Raw genomic sequence first — 20,201 nt, 5'->3', positions numbered from 1 at the left:
TAGCTGCACGGTGTGATATTGCTGAAGAATTTCGTCTTAATGAAATAAGACTAACAATCTCTCTTCATCTCAATGTTTCCAGATTCTTGAAACATACATACAAACACTCATTTGCATGCAATTTTTAGGCGACCACGAGCCAACACCTGGAAGTTTGTAGTCATAAACAAGCAGGATGAATTAGATGTGATTTTGTATCTTCTCTAAATCATAGATCTTTGGCTCTATCAAATTTTTTCTTCTAAAAATAGGAGTATCGAATACCAGTAGCAAAATATTCAATGAATAGTCATAAAACAGATGGCGTTGCTTACTCTTCTATTTTACCAAAAAGTAACAAATGATGCACACCAGACATCACAACCACAGAACAACTAGCCCTTATGACATAAACCAAAATCTTGTTGCATTTTCTGTTTAAATATCTCACCAGCTTTACTCATATTCATATGCTGGTATGGTACAAATGAAGTTACAATGCCTTGAAACCTTCTCTAGTCTACAAATAGAGAAATACAAACGCAAATTGTAGAATATCAATCTCACACTTCATTTTACACTAAATATTCTCATGGTTCAAGGTGTTTGTCAAAAAATGACTGCTCTCACATCAGCACAAAAAAAAGCCCCAAGACACCTCTTTTTATCTGTACTTATTGCATGTTTGACTCACTCCATGCCACTATGAACATGTTTTCCTACCTTCCAAGCTTTTTCGTAGTAGAATCATAGAATCATTAAGGTTGGAAGAGACCTCTAAGATCATCGAGTCCAACCGTCAACCCAACACCACCGTGCCCACTAAACCATGTCCCTAAGCACCTCATCTACCCGTCTTTTAAATACTTCCAGGGATGGGGACTCAACCAGTTCCCTGGGCAGCCTCTTCCAATGTTTAACCACTCTTTCAGTAAAGAAATTTTTCCTTACATCCAATCTAAACCTCCCCTGGCGCAACTTGAGGCCATTTCCTCTCGTCCTTTCGCCAGTTACTTGGGAGAAGAGACCGACACCCACCTCGCTACAACCTCCTTTCAGGTAGTTGTAGAGAGCAATGAGGTCTCCCCTGAGCCTCCTTTTCTCCAGGCTAAACAACCCCAGCTCCCTCAGCCGCTCCTCAGAAGACTTGTGCTCCAGACCCCTCACCAGCCTCGTTGCCCTTCTCTGGACACATTCCAACATCTCAACATCCTTCTTGTAGTGAGGGGCCCAAAACTGAACACAGTATTTGAGGTGCGGCCTCACCAGTGCCGAGTACAGGGGCACGATCACTTCCCTGCTTAGTTATCCTAGTATTATGCAGTTGCTTACAGTCCAAACAAACTGTCAAGTACTATACTTGGTTTTCAGTCTCTTGCCCAACGCAACCTACTCTTGTCTTCATCTAAGTCCAGTAATGAATAATGAGACACAAGTTTAGTCACTAAAGAAACTGCAAAATAGAGCAAAATTAATTCTAAGAAGTATTACATAGCATGTATGAAACCACAGCTCCTCACAGAGGGAAGGTATATGTAAGCAGGCCTTGCAAGGTCCCAGCCTCTGTTGAGTCCCAGAGCCCTGCAGTACCTTTTATCTATGGAAGGCACGCTTCTACTCTTTTCTCTATTTCAAGCGCTATAGCTATTATTGCATTTCTGTTTCTTGTAATAGCTCTATCCTGGAGATTTTTACAATAATATTGGGGACTTCAAAAAACTTCCATTTTGGGACTGACAGAGTGACTGGAAAAATTTGGGGATCTCTGCTTTAGTCTTTAATAATTTCCTTACTATTCCTCTAAAGACAAATAAATTCAGTAGAAAATAATGCTTAAAACAAGTATATGAGGAAACAGGCAAACTCCTCACAGAAAGCTGTCTCCTTTTTTTATCAGCTCTACCAACAGGCAATAAATGTTGATGACTAAAATGGTATACGTAAACCTCATATGCATGTAACAGCATGAATATTAGCAAAAGATTTTTCAATGTTTTTCCACTCACCTACTAAAACAGGAAAGGAAGGCACCTAATCTGCATCCCATCTGCAACAGATGTTCAACTAGACAGATAAAGTAGCAACCCATAAAAAAATGTGAGGGAAATGTACCTTACTACAGTAGCTTGAGATGCACTAGCTGCATAGCTACAAGGACAAGAGGCAGTAGTGCCCAATCACACTTTAATGATGCTTTCTATTTCCTTCTTTCCCCGTAAAAATTGTGGAGAAAACACCTCTCATTCCATTAAGTCCGAAAAGCAATGAATGTACAAATGCAAAAGAGTAAATATCTCAAGAAGATTATTTACTAGACTTAGCTAGTGTAATGATTGTTTTCTACAGGTACATGTAAAATGTACTTACTCCAACATATGAACTGTGCAAATAGGCCAGATGAAAATGTCACGACGTACCTTTCAACGGTCCTCATCTCACTGACTCATTTTTTTCAGAAGAAAAGTACTCTAAAATGGTGGAGTCTATCAAAAGGTTACTGTGACTATTCTCCTTTTTCCCGTCTATTTAAAATACTTGTTTTTTAAAATATTTGTATTTTCAGGCTCAGAAAGCAGAATATAAGTTTCGAACAAGACAAACATACACAGGTTGCCTGCTACATCTGTCTGTGTCTTTCTGTCTACTTATTCTGGAGGTACATTCTTCACCCTATTAAAGCAAACACAGATTTTTCTGTCACACAGAAGATGACATTTCTTGCTCTTTTTGTTTTTAATCATGGCAGTTGGATGTAAGCCTGGCTAGAAAACAAGAATTCCACTTGGCAAAAAAAAAAGTAAATTACATTTTGACATTTGTTTTTGATGATGCACATTGGAGTAGAACAAAATTAACAAAAGAATTCCAAGAACTTTAAAAAGTTTCTTGTAGAGGGAAAGCAGATGAAAGACAGAATCCTGTGGCCTCCTTCCCTTAGTGTGCTCACCCGGCTTGCAGCAACAAGGCAGGTATTTCACTAAGCTCCCTTGAGTGCTATCAAAACTCAGAACACCTGTGCCAGAGAACGAGCTTCTCTTAATCTCTCCCTGTAAGATTAAACCTATGCTAATGAGAGAGACAAATGTCTTTATTTGTAAATAAAAGAGGGGTTTGGATTCGAGCACTGCCCTGGGGTTCTCCATATTTTCTGAACTGTTAGCACACTTCCTTGTAGCTGGCTCCTGCCAGTTAGCACTCATGCGGATAATACCTGGGTATCATTCAGGTCACACCTCAATGGTCATTTCCCATAGGCTGTTTGGGCACGGCCCCATCTTTTGAGGGAGAAAAGAGTTTTGTCTTATGGATGGGCACTGACCCATCCCACATATCCCTAGGCCAGAGAACAGGCCCTGGCTTGTTTTTATTTCATAATCTAGGTACAGCCAAAGATGCTGACTCTATAGATAGATGGTTGGAAATGTGAAGTGCTCAGTTAAACTCCAAGTAAGGGAATTGAAATCCGTTTCCATTAACTTTTTTCTTCTACGAAGTTTAGGATTTGGTGATTCAGCATTTTCTAACACTCTTTGCATCAAAATTCACAGCTCAATGAGCAAATAAATCACACAGAAATTAGAAACTCTAAATGCATTAAAGTCACAACCGATTTGACCTGGTAGTAAACATTATTTACATTATTATAATAACTTATTTGTGGGCTCCTTCAAATTCTGTTCTTCTCATCTACTTTTCTGAGCATACAGATGAGTTTTCTCTATTTTTTCGCCTTGATGCATGTATCTGGCTATCATACTGATTACACGATGCATATTTTACGAGACATAAAAGAAAAATAGCCTAGCCATAAATACAGCATAAGTTCCAATATAAATATGCCTCTGGAAGTTATTGGTTTTTGAGGGTTTTGTAATTCTAACAATGAAGATTCCTATTTACTCATTTAAATTACATATACTTAACAGCATTCACAATCTGCTCAGATAATAATCTCTAATGATTTTTATTTTTGTAAACACTTGTGTCACTGAAATAAGTATGCATTTTAGCTCTTATGTGTAATAGTACGACATACATGGTTGTCCCTTGTGTATGTGGTGATACTAGAACAATCAAAAGGGCATCAGAGTATACTCTATCACACAGTTCATATGGCCAACAATATGTAAGAAAGAATTATAAGCCAAAGACAAAATATTTTTTTTAAAAAGACCCAATTAAGAAAAAGAAAAGATTTAATCTATATTTATTTGTAGCATGAAGCACATAATTCAATTCCAGGCCAGTAATTTCAATCTGTTATCAGAAAAATATCCTTCCCAGCTGAGAGGAAGAGCAATTGCCAGCTATGATAAAATTCTGGAAATTATTCATACTGCTTTCTTTGTTTGGCAGCACAGACCTTGACATTACAGATGATCAAAGGACATCTTTTACCTAGGAAAAAGCAAAAGCTAATACAAGCCAAGAGAGACCCAAAATGCTTTATCAACGTAGCCATTTGATCCCCATCTCCTATGCTTCACGTAATAAAAATCTTACTTCATGAGAAATAATATTTTGTTAAGGCTCTTTTTCATTATTTTTGCAATTAAAAAACCTGAGGCTACATATAAATTTGAGTTGTTAGTTTTCTCAAAGCCAAAAAAGTTACGAGCTTTCTCTATTAAAAATGCATGTTTCAGATGTAATAAGATGAAATTTTTCTCTCTAATCCCCCAATAAAGGCCTAATCTGCATGCCATACTGCCTAAGAATGTATGAAATTTCTGACAGAAAGCATAGGAAATATCATGCTGATCTATTTTAATAATAGATGAACATAAAATCCAAGTAATGACTCCACATATCCTATTGAAAAATTAAACAGTACATGATTACTTTGAATGTAGTTTGGAATGCAACTGGTAAGAATAGAAGATAGTGAAACTCATTAGAATTAGTGTACCCAAGAGGCAGGGATAGGGGGAAGGGGTTGTTCAAAGCTTTCCTTTAGAATCAGCACTAAAGAAAAATTTTACTTCCCAAACTGTGAAATAAAAAAAATAAAAATGTGTTACTTGGAAATGTCATCTCTGAAAACTAAGATCTCTATATTATATACACAAATATGGATATGATATAAATATACCTACAGTTCATAATGCATGGCAAGTAGTATAGAATACAATCCCCATCCTCACAGGGTAACAAAAAATACATTAACGAGAATATTCAAAGTGCACAGAAATTTTGGTCTTGATTGATTGCTTTTCTTCAGCTATGGCAGGTTTTGCTGCCTCTTGATTCTTGGGGCCAGAGGCCAGCTTGTGATAGGTATCTCCTTATTCCACAAAAGAAGAGAATGGAAGAAACAAAGCACCACTCATAGTAAGCAATATGTTTAAGTCACTGCAGCTTAATGTTCTGTAAAAAACTGAGACTGCCAATAAATACAACAAAAAACATTAGCAAGAACATGCTGAAACAAGAAATATCTATGACAGAAAGGCCAGTTTCCAGGATCACAATTATGTCACTTCAAAAAAGAAAAAACCTCATTTTTCTTTTGACATAACACGGGAAACTTTTAGTTTACTAAAATTAAACTATTTCCTGAAGTGATTAAACTTTTTTACCCTCTTTTGTCCATAAGAGCCAAAGCTTATTAAGGCCTTGCCAGCTGGAAAGTTCTGTTAATCTATGATTTTTTTTTACTGCAACCAGTCATTTAAAAACACAACAGCTGAAATAGCACGGTTTGTACCCTATCCCATGTTAGTGCTGATTTCCCAGATAGGACTATTCCTGCTTATTCATTTCCAAGGAAGCATCATTGCTTATTCAGCAACTGTAGATATTGGGCAAGGTTTGCAGTTTCTACTGCTTCTAAAAGACCACAAGATACACATTCTTTCTAGCTCGTGTAGAGCAGAATTTCACAGAGTTTTCTGCAGAAATTTCTCAGCTAATGGAGCTAAAAGAGATTCACTTTTAATTCTGCTGTCTTGTCTTTGAATTGTAACTGGTGTGGAAAGTTGCACTGAACTGCAACTGGAAACAGTAGGAGGAATAAAGTTTTGAAAATCTGCCCTGTGACCCTGAAGTGACTATAGATCATGGTGGAGAGCAGAAAACTGCCAGCATGAAAACCTCTGGCTGCTCTTTCTCACCTGGGAGATTAGCTGTTCTTCTTCCAATCAGTTTCTGCATATGTTTTACTGCACAAACTAGAGAGCAGAAGTCTAGCCTAGAGATAACGAACTTGAATAATTTTAGCTATGTCCGTACCACAACAGAATCAAGCAGAAGGAAGTATATGTGTTCTTGTCCACGCTCCTGTTGAACATCTAGAAGCAAGTGATAGTCTCAGCAAGACCCTAAGCTAAACACCTCCCTCTCTTTTCCTATAGTTACAGGAGGGTTCCTTCTTATAAGGTTGCAAGCATTTACTTTTCTGACCAGCAGTGCTCCTCTTTTGGATTGACTGTGTTTTCATCACATCACTACACAGTCAGCAAGGCCAGAAATTGTATGACATGAAAACAAGATGTAAGCCAAGTGCAAAACATTTTGTGGTATCTTCTGACTGAATAGGCAAATGAGTGCTCTATGGGATTCCAAAGCTGAGGACTTTCAGAGGTGGTCTCGTATGACTGGCACATGAACTCACTGATTGATCTCATATGATTAACACATTCCTCTGAAATGCGTTCAAAAAAAAAGCAGTGGAGTGTGCATGATTCTGCCAAGGTAGTTATGCAGTTTTTTTGAACTGAACAGGGTTTAAATGGAATCAGTATCTCGCTCTTTTGTTATGCCTCAAACTCACAGTAAATTATTTTAAATGGAAATTCTCCCCTCCACCCCTCAATTCTAAAGTAGTTTTTTTCTTAAATGGCTAAATACTTCTGGAATATATGATTCCCAAATACATGTGACTGAAAATAAAACCCCTTGTACCAAAAAAAAAAAAAAACAACCCAAACATTTAAGTCCTAACCGTTCAAAGTTAGGACATGCCAGATTTACAAGCAACAGATAATTGCCTCCTCTTGCATTCACCCTATACACTGAATGAAATTGTGATCCTGTGGAGAAAACTGTAAAGGGTATCCAAATAATCAGTGCCTGTATCCTAATGCATTAGCACAAGAAAGGGAGTTAACACTGCAGCTGTAAATCTGGCAATTCCTACCTTTAAATTGCAGTCACTTATTTTGCACCGTAATATTCCTTAGACATTCTTTTTGTTTTTGCAGTCTCCCAGGCTGTGTTTCTTTCCTTTGTGAACCGAAGTTGAAGAGAAGAGCACACTTTGGGCAGCGCTAATAGTTGTCCCTCCCCTGTTGTGAGCCATTAATAGAGTTTGAGGAGCTCTGAGCCCTCCGACTGCCACAGCCCCTGACCTGCCACCAGTAGCTGGCAGAAAGCAGCTGTCCAATTTGCAGAGAGGAACTCTTTGCAGGGCCAGACTGATTGCAGGGATTGATCAAGGAGACAAGGCTCCACAGCACAAATGATACTGCTCTGTGCTGAGGGGAAAAAAATTACTATGGTCTTCGCTTCATTAAGTTTACAATTTCCAGACCTAAGCCCTAACAAACATTTCCAGAACTGCATGCTGTTACCTGTTCCAGTTTGGTTGTAGTGCTCACAGTGACATTTTCAGATGCACTGTCTTGAGATTGTTGCTTACATAAGCCTTTAGCTGCATCTTTAAACATGGTGTCTTTCTCCAGCAAACTGTCTTGCTTGGCAATTGGTAAAGCCAGGGGATTGCTACAAAGAGAATCAATAAAGCAATTAGACTCCTCCTGAAGATGTCGGACAAACAAAAGATTGCCAAATGTGGGTGGCACAAACACAGAACTAAGATACAATTCGGGGCTGAGACACTAGTTCCTGGTCCAAGTACACAAAAGGACCAGGAGAAATAAACTGTTCACATAGGTTGGTCTGTTCCCAAAGACACAGAGCAAAACACTTTGATTTAAAATTCACCTTTATGCATATCTGTTCTGAAGCAGAACTGAGCAAGCCAAAGAGAATATGCATGAGTCTGCTTTTGACAGCACTAGGCTGGCAAATCAATAGCCAATTTGGAAACTGAATTTAAAATACACAATTAACCTACTCAATACTGTTTTGAAAAATAATATGTTTTAGAATAAATCAATACAGATATTGCCATTGTGGTTAATAAAATTAAATTCCACCACTTTTTAGCTTACTTTTAGTCAGGCAATATCGAAGATTGGTTTGAATTTGTGATAAGCTAAAAAAACCCCAAGCAAACAGCAGACTCCTGAAATTACTGTAACGATACACAATACTCTTCATTCACATATAAGTTAAACCTGTTCTTACAGGCATGGAGATGTTTTCCCCACTGACACTTCAGACCATATCACACATCTGAAAAACAGCAATGCCAAAATCATCCAAGATTTTACCTCCAGAGGAATTAGCAAGGAATCAGCTCCAGGAGCTGAGAACACAAACATCTTAAAAAATAATCGTCTGGGCTCTGACAGTGCAAATGAGACAATCTCATGGAGCGTACAGCAGCTCCTTACCAAAATGTGTGCATAATTTCTTTGAAAGGAAATGTGGACTCAATGTGGGAATGTGGGAATAGTGCATTCCACTACGGGATAAAGCCCAGATGTCAAATTTAGTTTAAAAAAAAATCTCACTTTTACTCTAAGTTACTTGAGTTTGATCACTGATTATAATAAAGCCAGGATTATACATACAGTTAACTCAAATGAAATGAAGGAGGACCCATAGCTAACATTGATTTCCATTGCTGTTGGAAACAAAACTGAAACACAGACAGTTCTAGAAAGGTACTGTCCTAAGCAAAGGCAAAGCACCTTCCAAGCAGAATTCATTGGAAAACAAGTCAAAGTAGTTTCCCATCAGAAAAAAATACATGAATAAACCCTTTGTTATGATGAAACCCTCAGTCTGCAAACATCAAAAGAATTAGTTTCAACATTTTGTAATGAATATACACAATTTCCTTGCTAATGATGTTTTGCTTCAGACATTTCAATGTAAAATGTCTAGAGGAACACTAGTGAAAATAATTTTTTTTTTTACTGCCTTGATTGACCTAAGATAAATTGGCCATACATTTGTTTACCAAATGTTACATGGACAAAAGATCCAAAAGCCAACTGGTTTTGTCTTTTTTCTTGATTTGGACTGCAGAACAGAAAAGCCATTAGCCAACTCTTTTCATGAACTTGGCAATTAGATGTCATAGAATAAGAGATATCAGTGATTAGACGGTAGAAGAAATGAAAGAGCTGTGACACCCACAAGCAGAAATGTCTAATACTAATTCACATTTTACCCAGACTCAGAATTGAACAAAACATAATTAAACATAAAGTTTTCCTTTTGAGTAGTCTTTTGCTATTGTCCAAAACTGCTCAAATTCCTTTGGTCTGAATTATTTTGAAGCTTTAATCACAGACAAAGAGAAGAAAGATATAAAGAAAAGCATAAGCCAAATGAATTCAAATATTAAAAACCAAAGCACTGCCATTTATAACTTTTTATTATTCATGTGATGTTTCTTTTAAACTGTGAAGATCCAGATTTTTTTTGCTGTGAAGTTGAACCATACCCATTTAATCTTACCACTTTTGTGTTAACTATAGAACACACGTTAGAAACGCTTCTTAAAATTCAGCTGTAAACTCCTCACAACCAAATAAACTTTTCAGGTGTCACAAAAGAGAAGCAGGTTGTAAATCACAGCAAAGTGGGGGGAAAAAGAGTGCCTACTGTTTCCACAGATGCATTTTGAAATTAAGAGGACAATAATAACATGACTTAACAAGGCATGTTCCATGTATTGATGTACAGCAGAATAGCCTATAAATTATGTGCATTTGTGAGATATTAATAGGACTTTACGTGATGGAAATGCTGACATATAATTCATATAACAAAAATGTGAATGATTACAAGAAAGAAAAAACGTATTAAAATTACTCCAACAGTTCATTATGACTCAGGTTCAAGAAGACACTGTGAAAAATAAAGCAAACTGAAATACAATGTTTCCAGAAAACAGTGGCTTTTTAGAAAAATATTTCTATTAACATTCATATGTATTTCTGTTAGTCACAAGATGAAGTCAAGAAATGCCATTGAAAATTGAACTATAGGACAGCGCAAAAGAAGATTTTATGTTAATGTATGCAAGTGGATTAGCATGAACTGTCTTCTTTTATGAAAATTAATGGATAATTAATAGATAATTAACCACAAAGGGAGACTTAAGCCAAAATAATGTTGCATAATAGACAGGAAGGAGAGTTATCTAGGGTAATCTTATTTGTACAAGGTAGGACTGTTGCTACTGGCATACCTAACCAAGAAAAAATCTTGCATGCTATATGGAGGAATAGTAATTTTAATTTTTAGGTGTATAAGCTGTCATATATAGAATTAATTTGAAGTTTTGTGTAGGGTTTTTTTTTTTAGATAAACTGAGATGGTTTTCTATAAGTTGCCATCCTCTAGCATGTCCTTGTTTTTTAAGAAAAAAAGAAATACAAAAAACTAGGAGCTGACAATCAAATAACTGGCAGTTTTATCATCAATATTTGAATCACTACTGCAGCTTATAACTTGATAGAAAGATGTTATAAAGAGCATTATATCAAGGCAGATTCTGGAATGACATTTTCATGGGCTCTTTGATCTTACAGCTTTTGTTGGAGAGAACTTCTGCTACTGTAATCCTTCCACAGGTAATCCTGAGATCCTCCAAACAATTTCTAAGCCAGTTAACATCTGTAAACTGCATCATCACTGAAATTTCAGTCTAAAAAACTTTTTGAAGTTACATAACAGAAACTTCAGAATAGATTGAATGCTAGAAGAGTATTTGAAACCACTAGAATAATTGAAATGCAGGTTGCTACATAATTGGTTAAATGGAAATGCTCTGTTAAGAAAAATGTAACCTCTCCTGCTTTGTTGTCTCGAACACATCTATGTATATTTTATTTCACATTCTTCTGCTGATTTTGAAACACATCCATTACTATAATTAATATTTACTTACTTAAATATGTATCAGAAAATATATAATGTGATTAAGTTAGCATTACTTTGAGAATAAGTTCCTAATTTTTTTAGTATTTATTACTACCTATATGACTGCACTATCTGTGTGCTTAGGGACTATTTCATCAAGAAAAGTTCTACAAGTACCTGTACTAAACTAGAAGCGCAGTGGTGATCATTGCAGCCATACCACAAGCCTAAAGTAACCTTAAACAGATACAGTCAATTTAATTTCCTAAACTATAAGCTATGTCAATTAATGTATTCTGGTGCAGATATTTTTGCCAGTGGAGTAACAGAATTTCTTCTGATTGTACCATTAGAATTAAAACTGGCAAAGCTTTTCAGCATAGACCTTAGGTTTGCTGCATTGGTTAACCTTCAAAAAACCTCATGACATTAGTAAAATTCTGTCCTTCAGCTATTTACTTGGTCAACCTTCAAAGAAACTCATACTGGTAATAGAAAGGAAAGACAAATGTTGATTATATGACAATGTGGTCGCCAATACGAAACCAGCTCCTACTCATTGGCCTCTACTGCCACCCATTTTCATGGGCCAGGTTCCACCATTTTATTCACAACTGATAATACTTTAGCAAAACAGTAAGAAACACTCAGATAAGATGGCAATGCATTAATTAATGGCACATCACAAACACATTTGTAAATCTGTATAATGAGATACTGTTAAAATTTATATAATGCAATAAACAAAGTGCATTTCCTGCAAATTACTGTACTGGGCATAAGCTGCAAGGTTTTGGTAGCAGAGGGGCTGCAGCAGGGTCTCTGTGGGAAGAGGCCACATGCTGTCCCATGCTGGACACGGTTTCAGCCAGCTCTGCAGTGGACCCACCATAGGACACAGAGCCCATTGGCCAAGCTGGTGGCATGTCTGTGAAAACATATTTAAGAAAGGGCAGAAAATGCCACAGGGAGAGAGGAAAAGGGAACAAAAAGACTGAGAAACAAAAGAGGGACCAGGTCAGAGGACTGAGGAGGTGCTCCATGGCAGAGCAGGCACCACCCCCCCTAAAGGGACTTCAGCTATTTCTCTCTGCCACTGCTTCCTTCTTGCTCTTTTCCTCTGTGGCACATGGAGGAGCCCCGCTGGCACAGGTACACCCCTGGAAGAACTGCAGCCCATGGATAGGTCCACACCAGAGCAGGTATTTCCCTGAAGGCACTGTGACGCCTGGAGGTGCTACGCTGGAGCAGGTACACCCCCAAAGGTACTGCAGCTTACGGAGGACCCATGCCAAAGCACAGAAAAAGAGCAAGAAGGAAGGAGCAGCAGAGAGAAATAACTGCAACCCTGCCCTGTTGAACCCTGAATCCCTCACTGAAGGGATTAAGTGTAACTTGCAACAATAACAAGGGGAAAGAGAAGAGGTGCTGGCAGTGAAGTTAAGCTTCAGAAAGGGGGAGGAAAGGTGTTTTCCCTAAGTGTATAAATGTTTTCTTCCTTTTTTGCTTTCCTTTTTAAGCAGTATAAATCTAACTACAAATTTTTAACTGCCTGAAGCGATATCATTTTTTCTGTGATTGTACATATTATTTTTACTTTCAGGACTTGTCCCTGCTTCTTTCATAAGCAATGGTAGTTTTACTACGTTATTCCCATCTACCTTAACAAAAGGATGTTTGGGTCTACAGTATTAACCTCCAATAATTCTGCTAAGACAACCCCAGATAATTTTACTGGCAATGATAACAATGTATTTTATTACTCATAGTCTATATAGAATTAAGGTTGACAAAAAGAGGGATACAAATACAAAAGACGATTCAGTAGATTTCCAAAATGAAAGAGTTACTTGACCCATCAAATTGCACAGAATCATAGAATCACAGAATGGTTGAGGTTGGAAGGGACCTCTAGAGGGCATCTTGTCCAACCTGCCTGCTTAAGCAGGGACACATAGAGCCGGTTGCCCAGGACCATGTCCAGATGGGTTTTGAATATCTCCAAAGACACACAGACAAGATTCACAGATTGGCAAATACAGTTCAAATGATAATTTGGTCTAAGTGCATCACTCTTAACAACAGAAACACTTACAGTTTATTGGAAATTGTGGGCAGATCATGGATGATCTCTTCATATGGCTCTTCTTGAGATAAAGTAGAAACAGCTAAAGGGTCTTTCATTTTTTCCTCCCAAACAATTTCAGCCTTCAGAAGCATTTCCTCAATAAACTCAGAAGCTGCAACATCTAAGACATTGGAACACCAAGATATCAGACAAAGAAAATGGTGCAGAAAAGTTCCTTTCAGTTCAAATCTCTACATCAGACTAAGATTAAGATTAAGCATCCGACTAGATAAAATGAAAAGAATTGCTCAGATATTGATCATAAAGTAATACTTGAAATTACTGAGAAAAAAAAGGCAAAGTAAATTCAGTATGGAATTAAGTTGTCATTTGCAAAACCTCAAAACCATTCTCACTGTTTAGTGAACTGAAGTATTATTCAATAATTCATAGGACTTCAGGAAAAGAAACGTAATTTTGTTCAACTCCATTTCAGTGAAAACATGTACTGAAATCCTTTTCAAACCTTTTACGTTTCTACAAACTAAATTTATATCTCTTGCACATACAGAAGTGCTGAAATCAGTTTTGTTTGCAGACCAGAAATATAGCTAACTCAACTGTATTAAATACATAGTAAATGTGGTTAGCTAGCTCTATTGTTAGATGATCTCAGTTTGGTCCATAGCCTTTTATACAAATACAAACTGGCAGGTATCTAATCACAAACAACTTCCCTGAGGTTAAGTGCCACGAAGTTCCCAGTGAGTGTATTTGTAGGTGGCACATTATTTGAAGCATAACTTGTCTTAGTTTATTATGCAAAGGAAGTTTCTCCTTGAAATCTGTCAGAAAGGTTCTATTTTCTACATTACTGGGTTCCTTCTTCATTTTATCCTAGGCATAGAAGGTTGAACAACCATATGTTTCTTCTCTCCAACACCGTTATCTAGCATTACTGCATTAGCCCTGCTTTGATCACTGGGTTAGACCACATCTGAAGTCCCTTCCAACCTAGTATAGTCTATAACTCTGTTATTTTTAGAGCCAGTGCTTCAGCTCCCTGTTGCTATCTGGTCTAAGAATGTGCCGCCTTCTGTGGGAAACAACAGGTGTTACACTTGAAAACTGGATGGTGAATTTGTTTTCAGTCAACAGCTATAGAGATTCCAGTTCATGAGGCTATGTGCTATCATCAGTTGAGACAGAGAAAGGAACTCAGTGAGAAGTCACCAAGGAAGTGTAAATGCAGGTATCACCAAGGCACTGAAGAACTTACAAGGAAGAAACATAACTAAAAATAAACAGGGAATGCAACGAGTGGAAAAACATGCTATCATTTGATACGACATCCTGCATGATCATGACTAGCAGTTCTCAGCATTATATGAAAAAACATATATACACACGGGCATATGTGTATATAACTACACACTATATAAACTATGTGTATACACATATATATGTATGTGCCTGTCTGTGTATAACTAAGAAAGCAAGAAGGAAAGAAAACAGTGTCACAGGAACTAGTACATACATAATATACATGGATTTTCACCTACCTGAAGGTTTTTCATTATTGCAGTTAAGAAGATTGGGATTTGCCCAGTGCATCAAAAGCAGCTTCACAAGGCTGGTCTAAAACAGGCAAAAACAGAGGTGTTTGAAATGGCAGAAGTAGGACAGGAGCAGTATACCTGTCATTCAGTTTATTCATTCCTTCCTGCACTAGCTGAAATCGTATGATAAACCATAGGCAACACCTCCAAAATACCACCTTCTGCAGCTACTACACACATTGGTATAAATCACAAAAGGCAGAATAAAATACAGTTCTCGTATGATTTCAGCATAACTCCACCCCCAAAGTCTCCCACCATCCTTACATGTGTAAACAAATCTGCATCAGTAAGGAAAAAAACTAACTCTCCATCACCACCTGTCATGGCTTAGATCACACATATTTCTTTATGCCTAACTAATTCAACAACTGTGTACCATCACTACTGTCGTGGTTTAACCTCAGTTGGCAACTAAGCCCCACACAGCCGCTCGCTCACTCCCCCATGGTGGGATGGGGGAGAGAATCGGAAGGGTAAAAGTGAGAAAACTCATGGGTTGAGATGAAGACAGTTTAATAGGTAAAGCAAAAGCCACGCATGCAAGCAAAGCAAAACAAGGAATTCATTCACTCCTTCCCATCGGCAGGCAGGTGTTCAGCCATCTCCAGGAAAGCAGGGCTCCATCATGCGTAATGGTTACTTGGGAAGACAAACGCCATCACTCCGAATGTCCCCCCCTTCCTTCTTCTTCCCCCAGCTTTATATGCTGAGCATGACGTCACATGGTATAGAATATCCCTTGGGCCAGTTTGGGTCAGCTGTCCTGGCTGTGCCCCCTCCCAGCTCCTTGTGCACCTCCAGCCTTCTCAGTCCATAGAGCATGGGAAGCTGAAAAGTCCTCGACTAGTGTAAATGCTACCTAGCAACAACTAACACATTGGTGTGTTATCAACATTGTTCTCACTCTAAATCCAAAACACAGCACTGTACCAGCTAGTAGGGAGAAAATTAACTCTATCCCTGACGAAACCAGGACAACTACCAATGAGGTCTGACTCACAGCCGTCATGGAAGTAAATTTGTTCTCTGTCAGTAGTAGAAATTGACACATTTATCTTATGTTTACCAAATCCATTTAACATATCGGTAATGGTAGCAATTATAGTACAGTAGAGTAGGGTAGAGTATCATATCATGAAAAAGTCTAAAATATATTTTTCAATTCCTGCAAGAATGCTGTGAGCAACTGTTTTTAGTGAGCTCTTCTGTCGCTGCATGGAAGTCTCTAGAGATATTTCTCCATCAAAAGCTGTAGTGATGTCTACCCTGATAAATTGGTTGGTCAGAAAGGAGTAAGAAACTGCACAAGGAGCAAAAAATTTAGAATGTGAATATAGAGCTCAACTAAATGAAAGAACTGTTTGCACTTTTGGATATATGCTAAAGCAAATAGAATTTATAATGTAAATGTAACCAACAGGGGAGGCCAGGATGAGCACAGGGGAAAAAAAGCTGTGCAGAAAAGAAAGGATTCTTCAGAGCAGAAGAGAGCTACAGATAAATGAGACCTGAATTGGAAGGCAGCTAAGGGAAAGGATAGTTATTTAGCATCAAAACAAGCAATAAATAAATAAATGAATAAAGGCTAAAAGGGAAGGAAATCATTGCAATAAAAATAATACAATTCAATATGGATTCAGTACACAGGAGACAACTTACTACAAAAGACCATGATAAGGAGTAATCAGTTAAATGCAAGAAACCCCCCAAACTTCTAATCACAGAAAAACAGGAAAATATTGTTGCAAATTTCTATAAAAAGAAAAAGATCTTGCTCTCCCCGGCTTTCTAATGCTGGCTTTCCATTCTGACAGTAACAGCAGAAAATTCAGCAAACTGTGGAAGCAGGGAGGAAGCCATAACAGGTTTATTTCCAAATCCAATTAGCCCTGCTTTCAACTGAGAACCCTCAGCACATATATCTCTGTGTTTTTTCATTATGAAAAAATGGAGCATGCTTAGTCATTGAGCTGACTAAATCAGCAGCAGTTGCATAATCTCGTTCACAGCCATTCTCAAAAGTGGTAGTGGTTCTATCAAAGGAGGGGGGTTTTAAATGCACTTTCAGTTTAGTAACAATACACAGCTTTTTGGGTTACCAAAGTTCTGGGTTTATGCCACAAGAAGTCCCTTCCATGCTGCAATGTCAATGCTTCCTGCTGCCAAAGAAATAACTCCTGCTGGAAATCCTTGATGCACGTCACCAAGACTAAGGTATTCAGGTCACTGCTAATTTCAATTACCTGCTTTGGGATATGCAAAACTGTCTGTGTTAGTTTTAACCTCATTTGCTTATGTTTTAGAAGGAGCATTTTAAAATCCAATTACCAGATGTTCAGAACTATGCCTAACAGTAGAAATATTTGTAGAGTAATTACAGCAAATTATCACTATCCAAAGGTATTTCAACTGCAGAGTTACAAATAAAGTAGATATGACTACCTTAAGAGAAAATGCAATATCTAATGAAATATTGTAGACCCTAAGAATAAAATGACAATATATATATTGATTCTTATTTTCCAGTGTTGTCTTTGCCAATTCATACACATGAAAAAGCCAGAAGCTTTTTCACCAAGCCAGAAGCTGCTTGCTCTCATTTTCAAAGGCCTCATAGACCCTTCATGCTTTACCTATTGCTACTCATTCAGCATTCAGACTCCAGTTCCCATCTCACATCAGTCTGTGATATATTTTCAGATACCTATTTCTGTGCTTTTTCTAGGCTGCACCTTATACTAGTAAGGAAGTCTTCAAAACGTCTGCAAAACTACATTGTAAACCTCCGTTCACAGCCTGTTCTGATGTGATGCTTGCCAAACAGAAAAAAGGGTAAGGCGCTGCCATTCCACCATTCAGATGGATTGAAAAATGGCTCAATGGCTGGGCCCAGAGAGTGGTGATCAGTGGCAAGAAGTCTAGGTGGAGGCCATTAACTAGCAGTGTACCCCAAGGATCAGTACTAGATCCAACCCTGTTCAACATCTTCATTAAAGATCTGGATGATGGGGCATAGTGCACCCTCAGCAAGTTTGCAGATGACACCAAACTGGCAGGAGTGGCTGGTTCATCAAAGGGTTGTGCTGCCATCCAGGGGGACCTTGACAAGCTGGAGAAATGGGCTGACAGGAACCTCATGAAGTTCAACAAGGAGAAGTGCAAAGTCCTGCACCTGGTGAGGAACAACCCCAGGGACTAGTACATGCTGGGGGCCGCCCAGCTGGAAAGAAGCTTTGCAGAAAAGGACCTGGGGGTTCTGGTAGACACCAAGTTGAACATGAGCCAGCAATGTGCTTTGGCTGCAAAGAAGGTTAACGGTATCCTGAGATGCATTAGGAGGGCTGTTGCCAGCAGGTTGAGAGAGGAGATCCTTCCCCTCAGTGCCGGTGAGGCCACATCTGGTGTACTGTGTCCAGTTCTGGACTCCTCAGTACAAAAGAGACATGGATACACTGGAGAGAGTCCAGCAAAAGGCCACTAAGATAATTAAGAGACTGGAGCACCTCACATATGAGGAAAGGCTGAGAGAGCTGGCACTCTTCAACCTGGAAAAGAGAAGGCTCAGAGGAACCTCATCCATGTGTGTAAATACCTGAAGGGAGGATGCAAAGAGGACAGAGCCAGGCTCTTTCCAGTGGTGCCCACTGACAGGACCAGAGGCAATGGGCACAAACTGAAACACAGGAGGTTCCGTCTGAACATCGGGAAACACTTTCATATTGTGAGGGTGACCTAGCACTGGCACAGGTTGCCCAATGAGGTTTTGGAGTCTCCATCCTTGGAGACATTCAAAAGCTGTCTGGATATGGTCCTGGGCAGCCTGCTCTAGGTGGCCCTGTGTGACCAGGGGAGCTGGACTAGATGACCTCCAGCCTCAAACATTCTGTTATTCTGTGTAATGTGGAAAAGGTCGCCTATGGCTTTTCCAAAAAAGACCATTTTTTCTCCATCAGAATCATTTTGTTAGCAAACCTTTAACAGTTTGAATATTTATGGACAGGGGAAATTCTTAATGAAAATATATAAAGAAAGATTATATTAATTACAGCTTTACATAGGCAAGATTAAATAAAAATGGGGTTTGGGCATGTAAAAACTCTGAGCTTGATAAGCAAGACAGAATGCATGATCAGATGTGCAGGCAGACCACCACAGTTACACCAAAAGACTTATGCGGGTTTTTTCCAAAATAGCAAGTGGAAAACAAAAGCAGCCTGCCTACAGTGAACCTGAGCTTTAGTCCTCAAAGAAAATATTACAAAGAAATGAAGTGTGATTCCCATTAATGGGAGCAACACTTATGATCTAAGGAGCTACAAAAACATGCACAGATGAACAGAGAAAACACTGACTGGACATGGGAGCATTGGAGTTGAACAGTTCTTTAAACCTAATGAAACATGGTGTGCAACACTGAAAATAAAAAGCTATAAGGGAAAAAAAGGCAGCATAAATAAATTTACTGCAATAAGCACATTATAAAGCCTTCAAATACAATTTTCCCCTGCCAGAAAAGGGACTAAGTTTTACCACATATTAAATGTTAGCTAAGAAAGTCCAACACTCAGTTTCATAAACCACAGGCTTAAGAGCACCAGTGCTGGCTAGCTGACAGACTGTGAGGCCTGTTGCCACAGATAAGTGACTGCAGTGAAACGGTAGGAAATATGGGGCATGAAGGAGTGATAGAGATTCCTCAAGAATCTTCCTACATACTTGAGGCTGCAAAGGCAGCTCCAAACTGCTTTCAAGCCATGTTAGTTTTACTGCTAGTGAATTAGCTGGGGAGCAGAATCAGTGCTCCTGAAAAGTGTCTTCCTCTCCTGTATGGTCAGGTATTTTCCTCTGAAGCAATGCACAGGACTGCAAAGGATAAGCTGCTGGCTCTGGCCGAGCTTTGGACTCTTGAGTGATTATGCAAGTCCCAGTGCCACTACATCAGATCATTTATTCCCTTTTCTTTACCATTGGAGAGATACCTGCTTAAGTTGTAAATTCAGAAAGCTGGAGATTTTATGCAAATGTCCTGAAGCACAGCAATGAATATGCATCATCCAATTTGCATGCACCCCCAACAGTAAATTCCTTCAGTCCTTCCTTTTTCTTCCCTGTCAAAACCAACATTTCTCTCCACTCCTCTCTTTCTGTTTCAAAGTTGCACATTTCCTACCATCCTTAGTGACCTGGTTCACCATCCATCATTTGTTCATACCCCCCCCCCATCAATTCTTATTCCTCAGGCCCTTTTTTCTGTTTCCTGTATCTGATACTCCCGGCTCCTTACATATATCTCCCCAACTTGTTTTTTTCCACCCTTTTATTGGTGCTCTTATCCCTTTTTTGGGACAATGCTATTTTTCTTTTCCTTCTTGACATCCATTCCTCAGTTCTCTTTGACTAAGGCCTTTCCACTCTCTTCCTGCAATTTCCTTCCACCTGCTGTGACTTCTCAGGTTTCCACTCCATTTTCTCTGGATATGGTCCCCAGCATGCTTTCATCCGCAGTGAGAAAAAGCCATATAGTAGAA

General features: G+C 38.6%; 1 protein-coding gene across 1 annotated transcript in view; it reads right to left on the bottom strand.

The window, feature by feature from the left end:
- MYO16 (myosin XVI) overlaps positions 1 to 20,201 on the bottom strand; it is a 278,671-nt gene that overhangs the window by 146,631 nt on the left and 111,839 nt on the right. Inside the window, exons 8-10 of the mRNA XM_009333377.1 lie at positions 14,614 to 14,689; positions 13,079 to 13,232; positions 7,551 to 7,701 (exon numbers count right to left, since the gene is read on the bottom strand). Of these exons, the coding sequence (XP_009331652.1) occupies positions 7,551 to 7,701; positions 13,079 to 13,232; positions 14,614 to 14,689 (381 nt within the window). The remainder of the gene's footprint in view (positions 1 to 7,550; positions 7,702 to 13,078; positions 13,233 to 14,613; positions 14,690 to 20,201) is intronic.

Source organism: Pygoscelis adeliae, unplaced genomic scaffold (assembly GCF_000699105.1).
Source record: "Pygoscelis adeliae isolate BGI_AS28 unplaced genomic scaffold, ASM69910v1 Scaffold48, whole genome shotgun sequence".
Lineage (NCBI taxonomy): Eukaryota > Metazoa > Chordata > Aves > Sphenisciformes > Spheniscidae > Pygoscelis > Pygoscelis adeliae.
Note: the sequence above shows the minus strand (reverse complement) of the source record. Positions and strands in the feature narration are given on the sequence as shown.